Source organism: Lucilia sericata, unplaced genomic scaffold (genome assembly GCF_015586225.1).
Source record: "Lucilia sericata isolate MDLA Ls3-8-SP2 unplaced genomic scaffold, ASM1558622v1 Contig000347F_arrow, whole genome shotgun sequence".
Classification (NCBI taxonomy): Eukaryota; Metazoa; Arthropoda; class Insecta; order Diptera; family Calliphoridae; genus Lucilia; species Lucilia sericata.
In genome coordinates, this window is record NW_023994367.1 from 299258 (window position 1) to 314606 (window position 15349).

General features: G+C 30.0%; 2 protein-coding genes across 2 annotated transcripts; one reads left to right on the forward strand and one right to left on the reverse strand.

Annotated features, from left to right (window-relative positions):
* The first annotated feature begins 233 nt into the window (after window positions 1-233).
* On the forward strand, window positions 234-3890 carry LOC119603933 (guanine nucleotide-binding protein-like 1). The gene is made up of 6 exons (XM_037956232.1): window positions 234-465; window positions 676-1019; window positions 1086-1232; window positions 1301-1490; window positions 2419-3297; window positions 3371-3890. Exons 1-6 carry the CDS (start codon window positions 387-389, stop codon window positions 3505-3507), a joined length of 1776 nt encoding a protein of 591 aa, XP_037812160.1. The 5' UTR covers window positions 234-386; the 3' UTR covers window positions 3508-3890.
* On the reverse strand, window positions 3614-9016 carry LOC119603932 (ATP-dependent DNA/RNA helicase DHX36). The gene is made up of 9 exons (XM_037956231.1): window positions 8144-9016; window positions 7897-8059; window positions 6718-7523; window positions 6480-6656; window positions 5911-6417; window positions 5678-5797; window positions 4167-4322; window positions 3968-4096; window positions 3614-3742 (listed from the first exon to the last, which is right to left on the reverse strand). Exons 1-9 carry the CDS (start codon window positions 8860-8862, stop codon window positions 3625-3627), a joined length of 2895 nt encoding a protein of 964 aa, XP_037812159.1. The 5' UTR covers window positions 8863-9016; the 3' UTR covers window positions 3614-3624.
* Window positions 9017-15349: the final 6333 nt, after the last annotated feature.

Here is a 15349-nt window from a genome sequence, read left to right on the forward strand (position 1 = left end):
GTCACTTTGTTTATTTAGTTGTACATATTAAATAATATCACTATGTATTTTTAAAAATTGTTTAAACTAAACTAATTACATATTAATAACTTATTTAACCTGCCACACGAAAATGAACCAACCTAATGCACTGCCATTGTAAAATGGTTCTTGTCTCCGATAATAAAAACTACACAGTTGTATTTTCTTAGCAATACCAAAACAATTATACTAATTTATGCAACTTTGTTTGAGACAGCTGTTTTTATTTATTGTTTAATCTCGTTTTATTTATGCCGGATCCACATTATTGCAAAACAATTTGCAATATAGTGAAAATAAATAAAATAAAAAGAATTGAAAAATAAAAAAAAAAACTTTAAAAATTTTTATTTGTTAAAGGAAAAATGCCACAAACCAGACGCAAAACGCCCTTTAGTGGCAAAAAGAAGAAGGATCAATTGTTGCAAAAGCGACAATTAAAAGGTAAATTAATTTGTTCGTATACACAAACATTTCGTTAATGACGATGAAGATGATGATGGGTGTGAATAAAAATTAATGTGTTCTAGAAATAGCACATACTGTCAAGTTCCATACTCATCATTCAAGTGGTTCATTCTGTTTTGTTGTTAATTGTTTTTTTTTTTTTTAAATTTTTGTTTGTACAAATAATAAAACAAAACTCACCCACAGGTTCACAGAAATATTTAAGAACTCAGAATGATAATGATGATGGCGAAACTACCGAAGATAATGAATTTATTGCACGTAAATTAATGATGCGCTCTCAGCCCAGTGGTGGTGCCGGCGGGCGCAATAAAAATGTCAATCGTTATAATCTGTGCTTCTACCAGGAGTCCAGAAAGGAATTGGAACGTTTGAAGTTAGAAGGTTTGAAACCCTACAATCCGGCCACACCTAAACAAAGGGAAATTGATGCCAGTTTTTATGAGGGCTATGATTTTCCCATACGTCCCGAATGGAGTTATGACATGGATAAGGTTACTCTGGATCGTAATGAAAATAAATATTTTCGTGTAAGTCTTTATTAAAAGAGTAAACTCAAAACAGCGTATTTCAAAAATATTCTTTAAATAAAACAGGAATATGTGGAAAAGCTACAGGATAAACAAAAATCGGAAAATAAGGATTTATCTTTGTTCGAATTAAATTTGGAAACTTGGCGTCAATTGTGGCGTGTTTTAGAAATATCCGATATTTTGTTAATCATTGTGGATGTTCGTTATTCGGTAAGAAGTTTTTATAAAGTTGTTCATGTTCATAACAATTTCTTTATCGTTGCGTGTATGCATTTTAGACCCTTATGTTCCCGCCCGCTTTGTATGATCATATTGTCAATAAGCTGGGTAAACATGCCATTTTAATTCTCAATAAAGTGGATTTGGTGGCCCCAGAAGTGGTAGTAGCCTGGCGCGATTACTTTAAAACCACTTATCCTGGTTTGCCAGTGGTTATATTTGCTTCGAATCCAGCACAAGCTAAGAAAGGTAAGTAATAAGGATACAAACAAAATTGTTCAATCAAAAACTCTTGTTTTCGATTTTTCGAAAAAATCTCTTTCTATAGAAAATTTCTCGAAAAATTTCTTTTTTTTATAGAAAATTCTCTTTCTATAGAAAATTTTACAAAAAAAAAATTCTCTTTCTATAGAACATTTTTAAAAAAATTCTCATTTTATAGAAAATTTTTCGAAAAATTTCTCTTTTTATAGAAAATTTTTCGAAAAAAATCTCTTTTTATAGAAAATTTTTCGAAAAAATTCTCATTTTATAGAAAATTTTTCGAAAAAATTCTGTTTTTATAGAAAATTTTTCGAAAAATTCTCTTTCTATAGAAAATTTTTGGAAAAATTCTCTTTTTATAGAAAATTTTTGGAAAAAATTCTCTTTTTATAGAAAATTTTTGGAAAAAATTCTCTTTTTATAGAAAATTTTTCGAAAAAATTCTCTTATTATAGAAAATTTTTGGAAAAAATTCTCTTATTATAGAAAATTTTTCGAAAAAATTCTCTCATTATAGAAAATTTTTCGAAAAAATTCTCTCATTATAGAAAATTTTTCGAAAAAATTCTCTCATTATAGAAAATTTTTCGAAAAAATTCTCTTTTTATAGAAAATGTTTCGAAAAAATTCTCTTTTTATAGAAAATTTTTCGAAAAAATTCTCTTTTTATCGAAAATTTTTCGAAAAAATTCTCTTTTTATAGAAAATTTTTCGAAAAAATTCTCTTTTTATAGAAAATTTTTCGAAAAAATTCTCTTTTTATAGAAAATTTTTCGAAAAAATAATATTTTTTTCGAAAATTTTTCGAACAAATTTTATTTTTTTAGAAAATTTTTCGAACAAATTTTATTTTTTTAGAAAATTTTTCGAACAAATTTAATTTTTATAGGTAATTTTTAAAATTTGTTTCTAGGCACCCAACAACGTCGTCGCTTAGACTATAAACGCAGTATTGAAGGAGTCTACAATATTTTTAAAGAATGTCAGAAAATTGTACAATCCGAAGTGGATCTGACAAATTGGGAACAGAAAATCCTCGAAGACATGAATGTCGATAATGTTTGCCTCGACAATGAAATCGAAACTGTGGAAAAGTGTACCGATGAATTACAAAGTACAATGCCACACGAGGGTGATGGACAGAAGCATGAAAAGTATTACAAAGGTATTTTAACCTTAGGCTGTGTAGGTTTTCCCAATGTGGGTAAATCATCACTAATCAATGCCCTAAAAGGACGTAAAGTAGTAAGTGTTAGCCGTACCCCCGGACACACTAAACACTTTCAGACAATTTTCCTTACAAATGTTGTGCGTCTCTGTGATTGTCCCGGTTTGGTATTTCCATCGTCAACTTCGAAATACTTGCAAGTTATGCTGGGTAGTTTTCCCATCTCACAATTGCAAGTGCCTTATCGTTCTATACAATTGATAGCCGAACACTTGGATTTGCCGAAAATTTTAAAAATTCATTTACCAGAAGATTACGATGAATGGTCACCGGTGGCCATAGCAGATGCTTGGGCTTTCAAGCGTGGCTTTATCATAGCTAAATCGGGTAGGCCTGATCGTTATCGGGCAGCAAATCATTTGTTGCGTTCCTGTGTGGCAGGTCAACTACAATTGATTTTACAATTCTATCCACCGCAATTTAATGAACAACGTGAAATGTGGCTAAAACATGCAGACATAGAAGAGGTTAAGAAATATCAAAACTTACCCGGTGATGATGATAATGAAGAGGATGATAAAAATAATGTGGATAATGAAGATACTTCTTCGGTTAATTCGGAAAGTAGGTGTATTAAGTTAATAATGAAATTGAATATTACTATGAATGACATTCTCTCTCTCTTTTATTTTTCAAGGTGCTTATGACACAGATGAACTAAGCAGTTCCAATGATGAAACCAATGCCGATGAAGATGATGAAGATTTAAATGAACGCGAATTAACCCCACCTTCTACATCACGCAATACATTTGCTTTACTTGAAGATGATTGAACTGAAAGAAACAGTGAAGATCACAAAACCCCCACAGACACCATTTAACACACATGCACATTTATTCCAGTATATATTTCTTATTATGTTTTATGGATTTTTTTTCTTTTTGTATATTTAGATAGTGGATTTAAATCTTTGTGAAGGTATAGATCCATCATCTTCATCATCAGTCGATAGAAACTGATCAGCAAGATCGCCGGCATCATCCAAAGAGAGCAAAATTTGTATAGCCCTAAAAATAACAAAAGAAACAAAGAAATATTGAGTTATAACAAACTGTATTTTATATGCATTTCTAATGGAGTAGAAATTTTTAAAACAAATAAGCAATTAAATTGCTAGAAAATAAAACAACACTTAAATACTATTAGTTTTGTCAATTTCCAAAGTATTTTAAAATTACATCTATAAACTGGACAATGGAAAATATTTCACATTTTTTATTAACTTTACTTACTTTATAAGCTTTTCATCCTTGCTATTGATTTCGATGGGCGACGGGTACAAGGCCTTCTTTTGCAGCAGAATTCCAAGTTTTTCACGCAATCTCAGTATAAACAATGAAGAGTTCTCATTACATTTAAAACTAAATATTTAAATTAAACAAATATTAAACAGTTTTTCAACACAATAATTAAATTTAAGGAAAAACCTACAAGTATTTATTAGCCACACTTATGTAAGGTTGTTTTTCAGCAGTTATGCCCTTTTTAACACCATCACCAAATATTAACAAGGCCATGGGGAAAACCATGGTGGCATCCAATAAATACACTTCTTTTGATCTTTGTTTTTGCAAATAAACAAAATAACTGAAAATAAATTGAAGAAGTTGTTTACTATTAAAAGAATAAACTTTACAAGCTCCAGCTGCAATGAAAAAGAAAACGAAACAAAAATTTCGGAAAACACTTTTTTTTTATAAAAAACAATTTTTTCGAAAATTTTTGGAAAAAATTTTATTTATAGAGAACTCTTTGAAAAAAATCTCTTTTTATGGATATTTCGAACAAATTTTCTTTTTATAGATAATATTTCGAAAAAACTTTATTTTTAGAGAAAATTTTTGGAAAAATTCGCTTTTTACAGAAAATTTTTGGAAAAATTTTCTTGTTATAGAAAATTGTTGGAAAAATTCTCTTTTTATAGAAAATAGTTCGAAAAAATTCTCTTTTTATAGAAAATAGTTCGAAAAAATTCTCTTTTTATAAAATTTTTCGAAAAAAAATCTCTTTTTATAGAAAATTTTTCGAACAAATTCTCTTTTTACAGAAAATTTTTCGAACAAATTCTCTTTTTATGGAAAATTTTTCGAACAAATTCTCTTTTCATAGAAATTTTTTCGAACATATTCTCTTTAAATAAAAAATTTTTCGAAAAAAATCTCTTTTTATAGAAAATTTTCCGAAAAAATTCTCTTTTTATAGAAATTTTTTCGAACAAGTTCTCTTTTTATAGAAAATTGTTCGAACAAATTCTCTTTTTATAGAAAATTTTTCGAACAAATTCTCTTATAGAAAATTTTTCGAACATATTCTCTTTATATAGAAAATTTTTCGAACAAATTCTCTTTTTATAGAAAAATTTTCGAACATATTCTCTTTTTATAGAAAATGTTTCGAACAAATTCTCTTTTCATAGAAAATTTTTCGAAAAAAAATTCTCTATTCATGGAAAATTTTCAAAAAGTTCTTTTTTGATAGAAATTTTTTCGAAAAAATTCTCTTTTTATAGAAATTTTTATAAAATTTTATATAGAGAATTTTTTATAGAAAATTTTTCACATATTTTCTTTTTATAGAAATATACATATTTTCTTTATATAGAAAATTTTTCGATCTTTTTATAGAAAATTTTTGGAACAAATTCTCTTTTCATAGAAAATCTTTCGAAAAAATTCTCTTTTCATAGAAAATTTTTCGAACAAATTCTCTTTTCATAGAAAATTTGTTGATAAAAAAATTCCCTTTCATGGAAAACTTTTGAAAAAAATTCTCAAAAAAGTACATTTTTGATAGAAAATTTTTGAAAAAGTTCCCTTTTATAAAAAATTTTTGCAAAAAATCTCTTTTTATAGAAAATTTTCAATGTTTTCGAAGATGAATTTGTAATTTTCAAAGTAGACGTAAATCGCAATCAAAATATACCTTTTCTTTCTTTAACTTACTTTGAATCAAATGATGTCTGACCACAATTAATAGAGGAAGGATGAAAATTTACACGATTATCTTCCGGCGTTGACATTTTATGCAGCGCATGACATCTATTGCCTACTTGTTTCACTTGTCTAAATAAAAAATTTACAAAAAAACACTTTAAATTCATAAAATGACAAAAATTTTATAAAAATTTCATTCGCCAAATATAATAATATTATAGTATATTATTTTCTAAGTTTACCTTAAAAATGCTATATTTGGATAAAGGCCAGCAGCAATAATCGCCCTCAACAGAGGCACATTCGACGAATTAACATTCGAACTTTTATCACAACAATTTGATGATTCCAAAAAACTTGAATTTTTCAATAAATCAGCAAATTGTCGTTTCATATTTTCAATTTGTGTAAGTGTCGTGTGACTAAGAAAATTCTCATAACAATAGTTCATATGACAATTATTATCTTTGGCCTCACGATAGCCCTCGATAACGTTGTGTATTAATAAATGATCACTTTTACAATTATTAGACAATTCACGCTTAATAGCATCCACCTTTTTTTCCAAACCCATCGGTGTGTAAAAGGGACTTTTATAAGATAAACCAGCAGCAGCAGAGGTTATGGGATCCAGACAGCGGAAAAGAGCAGACATTAAAATCATTTTACCCATTTGCGGATCTATGGGTAAATGTGCTAAATGCAAACCCAATGGTGTTAAGTTATCATTAACATCTAAGGCCTCAATGCTATAAATTAAAATAAAAATTTGTTAACTCAATAAATTTCAAATTCTTTAAATTAAACTTACCGTTTTAATAAATTTAAACCATGACTAATAGCTTGTTCATTTGGTACACTAATCAGAGTTTTTAGGAATTCATAAGGATTCGATATGTGTAAAAGTTTAAGATTTAAAATAATAGATTCCAATTTACTGCGCAATATTTCCGGTATAGGCACTTCCAACATAAGACGTTCTCTAATTCTATTGAAAAATTAAAGCAATTGTTTAAAATTAGAAACTCTCCAAAACGATTTTTACACACCTGGTAAATAAATTATAACAAATACCCGGTTGCACACGTCCGGCACGTCCTTTACGCTGTTGCGTATTGGCTTTACTAACCCATTGTTCCTCTAAGGTTTGTATATTTTGTGAAATATCATAATCTTTATTTTTAGTTTTACCCGTATTTATAACATAAACCACATCGTCTATGGTGACCGAAGTCTCTGCCAAAATAGTCGATAATATAACTTTACGCATACCATCTGGGGCGGGCTTGAAGATACTCTTCTGATTGACTGTAGGCATCATTGAATGCAGCGGATAAACTTGTATCTTTTGAGCCAATTCTCTGTGCTTGGGCGTAGAAGGTTTTTGCAATTGCGTTGTCAATTTAGAAATTCTTTCGAAACCCGGTAAAAATACTAAAATAGCTCCGGGTGGTTTATTTTCACATATATAAAATATTAAATGCTCCAAAAAGAGTAAATTTTCACAACCCTCTGTATCTTTATATTTTCTTATAGTATCGACTACTTGACGATTATATTTGCCTTGTAATGCCGGTAAGTACGTAGAGATCATTTGATTGTATTGATTATTGCGTCCAGCTTCTCCACCATCACGTCTCCTACCACGACCATGAGAATTTTGAGCAAGTGCGAGGTTTTCAAATCCAGTAAAACCGGTTTCTTGCAAAACATCCTCCAGATAAAGAACTTCAACGGGAAATAGAGTGCCCTCAATGTAGAGTGTAAAACAATTATTGAAATATTCACAAAATGTTTCCTCCGAAACGGTGGCACTCATTAATATCACTTTAAGATCGGCACGATGAGGTAATATCTATCAAAAAGCGGTATGATTCGAATGGAAATATTTATATGGTTGTATAACGAGTCTATTCTATAGTCTAGGCTCTAGTCTACTCTAGTCTACATTCTACTATATAGATTAGTCTATAGTCTAGTTTTCAGTTTAGTCTAGCCTAATTTACAGTCTATTCTAGAGTATAGTCTGTAGTATAGTCTATAGTATAGTGTACAGTATAGTCTATAGTATAGTCTACAGTACATTCTATAGTATAGTCTATAGTCTAGTCTATAGTCTAGTTTTCAGTTTAGTCTAGTATATAGTTAAGTATATAGTCTAGTATATAGTCAAGTTTATAGTCTAGTTTATAGTCTAGTTTATAGTCAAGTCTATAGTCTAGTCTTACCTTTTTAAGTAGAGCCATTAAAAGATCAGATTCCACACTACGTTCATGAATTTCATCCAATATTATGATATTTATACCAATTAATAAAGGATTAGATTGCATTTTTTGTAATAATATACCAGTGGTGCAATATAAAATTGAACCATAATCTCGGGGCAATCGGCTGGAAAACAAAGTAATTCAATAATATCATTAAATAAATTCCCTTGATCTTCTTATTGTCTCTTTTAAAAGGTTTTTTACTTACTTTTCCAAACGTATTTGATAACCCACCGAAGAACCCAACGATTCATCTCTCTCATAAGCCACACGTTCGGCCACCGATATAGCCGATATTCTTCGAGGTTGCGTACAAACAATACGACATTCTGCCCCTCGACCATTATTTGTAAATTCATCTAGTAATATCTGAGGCACTTGTGTTGTCTTACCACATCCAGTACTGCCCACAATAAGAACCACTTGATTTTCTTCTATGGCTTTCAAAACATCTTGCCTCTGCTTCATGGCGGGTAAACGTTGACGCATATCGTAACGTTTACGATATTGTTGCGATTCCTCTTTTTCCATCAGTGATGTTTTTAAACGTTCATTGCTGACTTCTAAATTAATGTGTTCCAAAGTGTTTCTAACAGACTTTTTGGATTTCTCTAGGAATTCCTCGAAATTAATATCAAGTAAATTACGAAAATGTTGTGCAAATTCATCACAAACACGTTCATCTTCACTGTCCTTTTCGAATTCCTGGAGGCAGTTTTCAACCTGTGCTAGAACACCGCTTGGAATATCCACAGATGGGTTGAGTTTAATGCGCCCGTTACGTTCTTCTTCGTTATTGCGCTGACGTTGTCGATCACGATAATACAAACCGATATCTTTACCTTTTAGCCATGGTGGTCGCCCACCACTACCACCTCCTCCTCCACGGCCGCCTCTTCCACCACGTCCTCTACGATATTCACTCATTTTAGTAATATTTTATTATTTTATTTAATTAAATTTGATATTAGCCTACTAAATTATATTTTAATTTATTAATATTATTAAATTGCAAAGTGTTTAGATTATTTATAAACAAAATGCCCACTCAGCAATGCTTTGGTAAAAGTTTGTTATGAATAATATTCAAAAAGGAATGCAAAAAACATGTGTTTTTTTTAAAAACCAAGGTGAATCTATAAGGTGCATAATGACAGCGTAGATTGCAAGAAAACTATTTTGTATATGAATTTTGACAATGCGAATACAATGATCATGTACAAAAAAGTTTGCTGTTGACATTTTTTCACATCCTATAAATTCCCCTTGAGATTAAACAAAGCTACGAAAGAGAATAGAGTGTGGTGAAAAAAACTATAGTAATAATAGGACTGTAAAAAAATTTAGTTTGTTAAATTGAACGGCCTATGATACCCTACATTGGTTATGAATATATGTTATTTTCCATAGCATTTATTAGCATTTATGTTGCATGAGGTAAAATGAGGCTCGATCATTTCTAAATTCCGTAAGGCTAATGCATAAAACTTAGTTGTGCTAATGTTTATCCGTATTTTTAATAGGTTTCATCCTTAGTATATTTCATTTAACTATCTTGAAATTAGAACTATGCCTTGTGCGCAAGTTATGAATATACAGCCAGACGAATGGATGAAAATGGCTTTAAGCCGATTGGTCTACTTTTTGAAAAGTATAAAACAAATACTTTTTGCTCATTAAATAATGACAATGTTCAGTAAACCCTTCCCCACTAAATATTAAAACGTTTTCTATTAGGTCATTTAAAAACTTAATAAATAGTCGGACTAGTTGCGTATGACTTTTAAAATATTTCTATAACACAACTATAACACTTTTAACATAAATGACCAATTGTATTTATTCGTATCAGTTTTTAGAAGACCACAGATAAGCATTCAATAATTCTATTAGAATGCTTTCGAGATTTTTTTATTATAAATTAGCAAAATCAGTCCATAAATAACAAAAATATGAACATAATTCCGAAACAACCCATTAAAAAATTATGATTCCTTTCGTAGTGGGTGAAGATCCAAATATATAGAAACAAAACCCTACATGAAAACCAAAAGAACATAATTAGAGATAGGAATAACAATAGGTCAATTCCCAGGGGGTTTTATTCTGAAAACCTAGTAGACTAATTTCTATTTTCGAAAATTTTAATTTTCATATATTTTTTGTGTGTTTACCCTTCAATACACCTTTGCTGTGAATGATCATGGTGAATTTGTTCTGATGGTATCTATTGTGAATGACAAATAATTTTGATGACTGAAATTTCAAAAACGTAACAGACAGAGACTTGCGCCGATTCGGCTTAAGCCGACTAAGCCTAGCCGCCGAACGAAATGTCAAAGCCGCCGCCGCCGAAAATTTTTCAGCTTAAAGCCGTATTAAGCTGAAAAATTTCGTACAATTTACAGAATACTTTCGCTAAATTTGTGGAATTTTACAATATAAAATTAATTTGTTTTCATTTAAGCAAGTTTTCTTTTATCTAATAATAAGCCGCTCATTGAAATTTAGCCGTTGTAGAACTTTGTTCAACGTTCGATGTATATGCTACGCCTCAAATATTTTCGTGTTTTCGCGCCTAATTCGAGTCGCTGCTTTGACTTCAAACCAGCTTCGTTGACGTCAACGGAGCTACACCTTTTTACATTGCTGGTATGTCATACCGTAAAGGGCTAGGGTATCGAACATGTGTATTTCAAATGGGAAGTGCAGTTGATGTCAATTCTGCCGACTGCGAAAAGAAATTCTGCTAGAATTTTTCGCGCCAAACTGTTTTCTGCATTTTTTATTTGCCAAAAAAAATCTGTTGTTGTGTGTGTGCGAAAATCTAAAATGACAGAAATGATATTCTTTAAATAAAAAAATAATTTTTTACTAAAAATTTAAATTAATAAGATTGTATGCTATACTACTATACCGATGATCATTGTACAAAGAAACAGCAAGTGTTGGGTTGAATTTAGTTAAATTGTTAATAATTATGATGAAATTTTTTTAAAGCAGGGTTTGTTTTCGTTTAATACCCAAAAGTGTTTATCGAAATCTATATTTGGCATATTTGTGAGATCTAGAAGATTAAAAAATGTATGTAATGGTGTTAATTAATTATTTATTTGTCTATAAAGAACGTCTTTCTTTTCAAGAAAGAGGAGGCATCATGATGGTCTCCTGGAAGAATGCCCACAAGAGAGTGGCAATTGTATACCTCCCTAGTAGCCTAGGCGGGTGGTGGTCGGTCGGCTAGTGGTGACATGGTATATTATCACCAAGAGGCAATGGAAGGAAGCTGATTGCCGTATTCAGGGGGTATCGTTGAGATACATACTTATTATTATACCATTGATCTTAGCAGAATCACTACCATACACCCATAATAGAGCGCGATGTCTGTCAGGTGTGCCTTTCAGTGAAGCTCTTGTTGTCTCCAAACACTATGGTGGCCGAATATTTACAAGAAAAAATTGTTAAGCCGTCTTTTATACAAATTTATAGCTTTGTAGAGAATGTCTTCACGGACCTAGAGGATAGAACCTGGCTAGGTATGTAGATGTTGTTTTGGGCAAAATATTGGTACTAACCATTGTGGACTTTAAGTCGACTTTAGATCCCTTATATTTGTCACACTATACCAAATAAGCATTCTTGCTGGAATTAAAGTTTAAAACAAGTTTAATTCCAGTCAAACATTCAAATTTCAAGTGTTGAAATTCACTTTCATTACACTTTAATTCAATAGCATTCTCCAGTGAAAACGAAACTTGAATTCAAGTCGAACATTAGAATCTTTTTACAGTATAATTCAATGCACGAAATCTATATATGTACATACATACGTACATATATAAAATTCTAACGTTACTGACTGACTGATTCATCATCGCACAGCCTAAATGGTTTTAGCTAAAGAGCTAAAATTTGGACAGGAGGTTGGTCTCCCACCAAATAGATCCACTAAGACGGGATTTTTGGAAATTCGAATGATTAGGGGGTTAAAAATGGTAAAAACGGGTAAATTCGGTAACCTCATATCTCCTAAACTATAAAAGATACAAAAACAGTTTAAAGCTTATCGTCATTCATTTAAAAAATAGGCGGACAGGTGTCTGGTACTTTTTTCAAATTCGGCCCCTTTGGGGAATAAACGGGTAGAAACTGTAATTTGGTACTTCTTTTGCACCCCATGTATCTTTTAAACCAGAGAACATTCAAAAAATATTTTTGAATCCTTCATAACTTGACGAACAAATAAAAATATGAATTTAGTACTTTTTGGATATTCGGAAATTAAGGGGTGAAAATTGTACCTATTTTTGGTACTTTTTTATAAAACATTGTTTTTGGTTTATTAACTTATACATATGAATACAAAATAACGGGCTCCCAATACGATGTTGCAACTGGTACTTTTTTGATTTAGAACTTAGAAACATGTAATTAAGCACTTGAGAATCTATAAAAGTGGACTTTTTGGTACTTTTTCATTCTTCGACTGGTACTTTTTGAATTTTTTATAATATTGAACCTAGAAACATGAAATTAGGAATGTACAGCCCGGATTAAGTGATAACATATAAAAGGGGACTTTTTGGAACTTTTTCGTTCTTCAACTGGTTCTATTTGAATTTTCTATTATAATGAACCTAAAAACATAAAACTAAGCAATCAGGGACTTGAGTGAATGAAAATTTAAACTGGAGTATTTCTGGTAATTTTTCGTTCTTTAACTGGTACTTTTTGAATTTTCTAAAATATTGAATATATAAACATAAAATTAAACACGCAGTATCCTAATTGAACGAAAATTTATCTCGCTTACGTCCATTTTGCAAAAAGGGCTCGATATCAATCGAAATCTCTATAGGCCATAATTGACCCTGCCCCCTTCAATAATTGATTTTAACGTTTTTTACGTACTTAATAATACCATAATAAAACAATTTTTGTTGGAACGAAAATATGTAATGCAAATATGTATGTATATGAAATCTTCTTGAGAAAATGACTTAAACGCAAATAAATGGATTTCAAATGTCGATGTCGACGAAAAAAACATTTTTAGGAACCGAAACCTACATTTATGAAAAATAAAGTTATGAGGATCGGTCTGCCAATATAACCCTCTTACAGAAAATCAGTTTATAGCTAATACATCATTCCAAAAGTTATCATTATCATGGTAGAATTAAAAAAAATACTTTAAATTATATATATTATTGATCCAATTCCACATTTAAGTCCCTAATCCGAAAATCACGGTGACGTTCTTATTAATCTAATGATCGGACCACTTCCGAAATTTGCTTTTTTACGACATATGATTTGCCGAATATAACTCTTACTTCTTACTTATTTTAATCATAAATTACCGCTAAAATAGGAATAGTCTGCCTTTAGAGTTGCGAGTTTTCATACATTCTAATAATGTTTTCAAAGTGAAACTTTTGGAATATTTTTCAATCTCTTTGTGATCCCTTTAAATGATGTTGTTCTGGAAGAACTTTAACATCCATGTAAACATTTTGGGTAATAAATTGGGGGACTACCAATGAGGGGAGCGGAACCTCCCATATGAATTAAATACAAAAATTCGTTTATCTGGGAAACTAATAGAACTAAATTCTTCAAATTTTGCACGAAGAACTTTAATATTCATCTGAACATTTTGGAGAAAAAAGGGCGGACTTTCATCTGGGGGGCTTGGAGCTCCCATATGATTTAAATAGAAAAATTCGTATATCTGAGAAACTATTAGAGCTAGAATTTCAATTTTTACTGAAGAACATTTAGAGAATAACGGGCGGACTTTCAATGGGGGGCTTGGCACTTCCCATATGAATTAAATACAAAATTTTGTATATCTGGGAAACTATTAGATTATTAAAATTTTTCATAGATTAAATTAAAATCTTAATTAACGTTCGGTATAATTGCCGAAATTGCAATAATTTGCGTGGAATCTCCCATATGTAACAAATTGTATATCTGGAAAACCATTGTAGTTATAAGCATCAAAATCGTTAAGTGGGTTTCTTATTTATATTGCTTTTAGGGTAGCACAGTACACTGGGTATAGCTAGTAAATAAACAAATAAAATATCTTTGTTTTTACGTTATTGATCATTTTCTTAATGCAAAATATTTTAGAAACTGATTTTCTGCAAGATGTTTTGTATGGAAGATAGGCTTAAATATCGGCAGATCCTAGTAAAACTTGGAGAAAGGATTTGTTTTTAATTTTTAAGAATTTTTTATTCATCCCTGCATAATTTCTCACACAACTTTTGAGCTTGCTCTGTTTTGTTGTTATAAACAATATATTTGCTTCCAAAATCCCACTTTCTGATCTCTCGGATTCCGTTTTTATTTAAAATCGTTGAAAAATTAAAAACTAAACGTAGTTGAAAACTTAGCCGGCTTACAGACGATTTTAAGCCGCCGCCGACATATTTAGTGTCCAGTGTGACCATTTTGGCATTTCTGCAGCTAGATTTAGCATTTTTTATTTTGATTTAGCTGTATAATTTTAATTTAGCATTTGGCATTTTATTTAGCATTTTTATAAAATATTTTTAGCATTTTTAGCTTTTTTTGCAATTTTAGTATATAAACAAAAAAAGACAAATTTTTGTAAAAAAGATTTATATTGGAAATAGGTTTAACCGGAAAAATCAGAATTAAATGTCTACCCAAACACAAGCAACAAGAAATATGAGAAATGTAATAATTTACACTGTAATTCAAAATAATGCAAAAAGATTCATGAAGATAAATAACTTAAAATTACGCCAATACAAGTGAATACTATAAAATGTTGTATTCTAAAATATTTTTCTGGAACCCAATGCTTTTTTAAATTCGAGGTGATAGAAATAATTCAAGAGATTTCATATATTTTTACAAATACGTTCAGTACGCTATTTTACAAACTAATACTTTTTGTTTTCTCATGGAATGAAACATATAATTTTGGAAAAGACTATGTATGACGGTTAATTAACAAATTTTATTTTTTCCTATACGAAATAAAGAGGTTTTAATTTTTATCATCCTTCAGGAGTTCTTGTTAATTTATGGAAAATAAGTATTGAAAAAAATCAATAATATATAATTAAGACTTTCTCATCCTACTTTCTGTTCTTTTTATTTTTACCAAATTTTTAGTAATTTTGTTGTCACGTTTTTTTTTTTTAAATTAAAAAAAAAAATACATAAATTTCGAAAATATTATTGACAATTTATTCCAGAATTACAAACTTACGGATTTGAATATATCTCTCAATTCATTTCATACATTCTCATATATATTTTTCCGAAAAAATCTTGGAAGTATGAGCTATAAACCTGACATCTATTCACCGAGATTTAAAATTATTTCAACGGAATTTTCAATATTTTTGTGACATGAAAACCATTT

Excerpts from the sequence above, each read along its gene's own strand:
- LOC119603933 (XM_037956232.1), top strand. The coding sequence starts at position 387 with ATGCCACAAACCAGACGCAAAACGCCCTTTAGTGGCAAAAAGAAGAAG. Across the intron at positions 1,491-2,418 it reads TCCAGCACAAGCTAAGAAAG|GCACCCAACAACGTCGTCGC; the intron begins GTAAGTAATAAG and ends ATTTGTTTCTAG. Across the intron at positions 3,298-3,370 it reads TTCTTCGGTTAATTCGGAAA|GTGCTTATGACACAGATGAA; the intron begins GTAGGTGTATTA and ends TTATTTTTCAAG.
- LOC119603932 (XM_037956231.1), bottom strand. The coding sequence starts at position 8,862 with ATGAGTGAATATCGTAGAGGACGTGGTGGAAGAGGCGGCCGTGGAGGA. Across the intron at positions 4,323-5,677 it reads CAGACATCATTTGATTCAAA|TTATTTTGTTTATTTGCAAA; the intron begins GTAAGTTAAAGA and ends ATTTATTTTCAG. Across the intron at positions 3,743-3,967 it reads AAGGATGAAAAGCTTATAAA|GGCTATACAAATTTTGCTCT; the intron begins GTAAGTAAAGTT and ends TGTTATTTTTAG.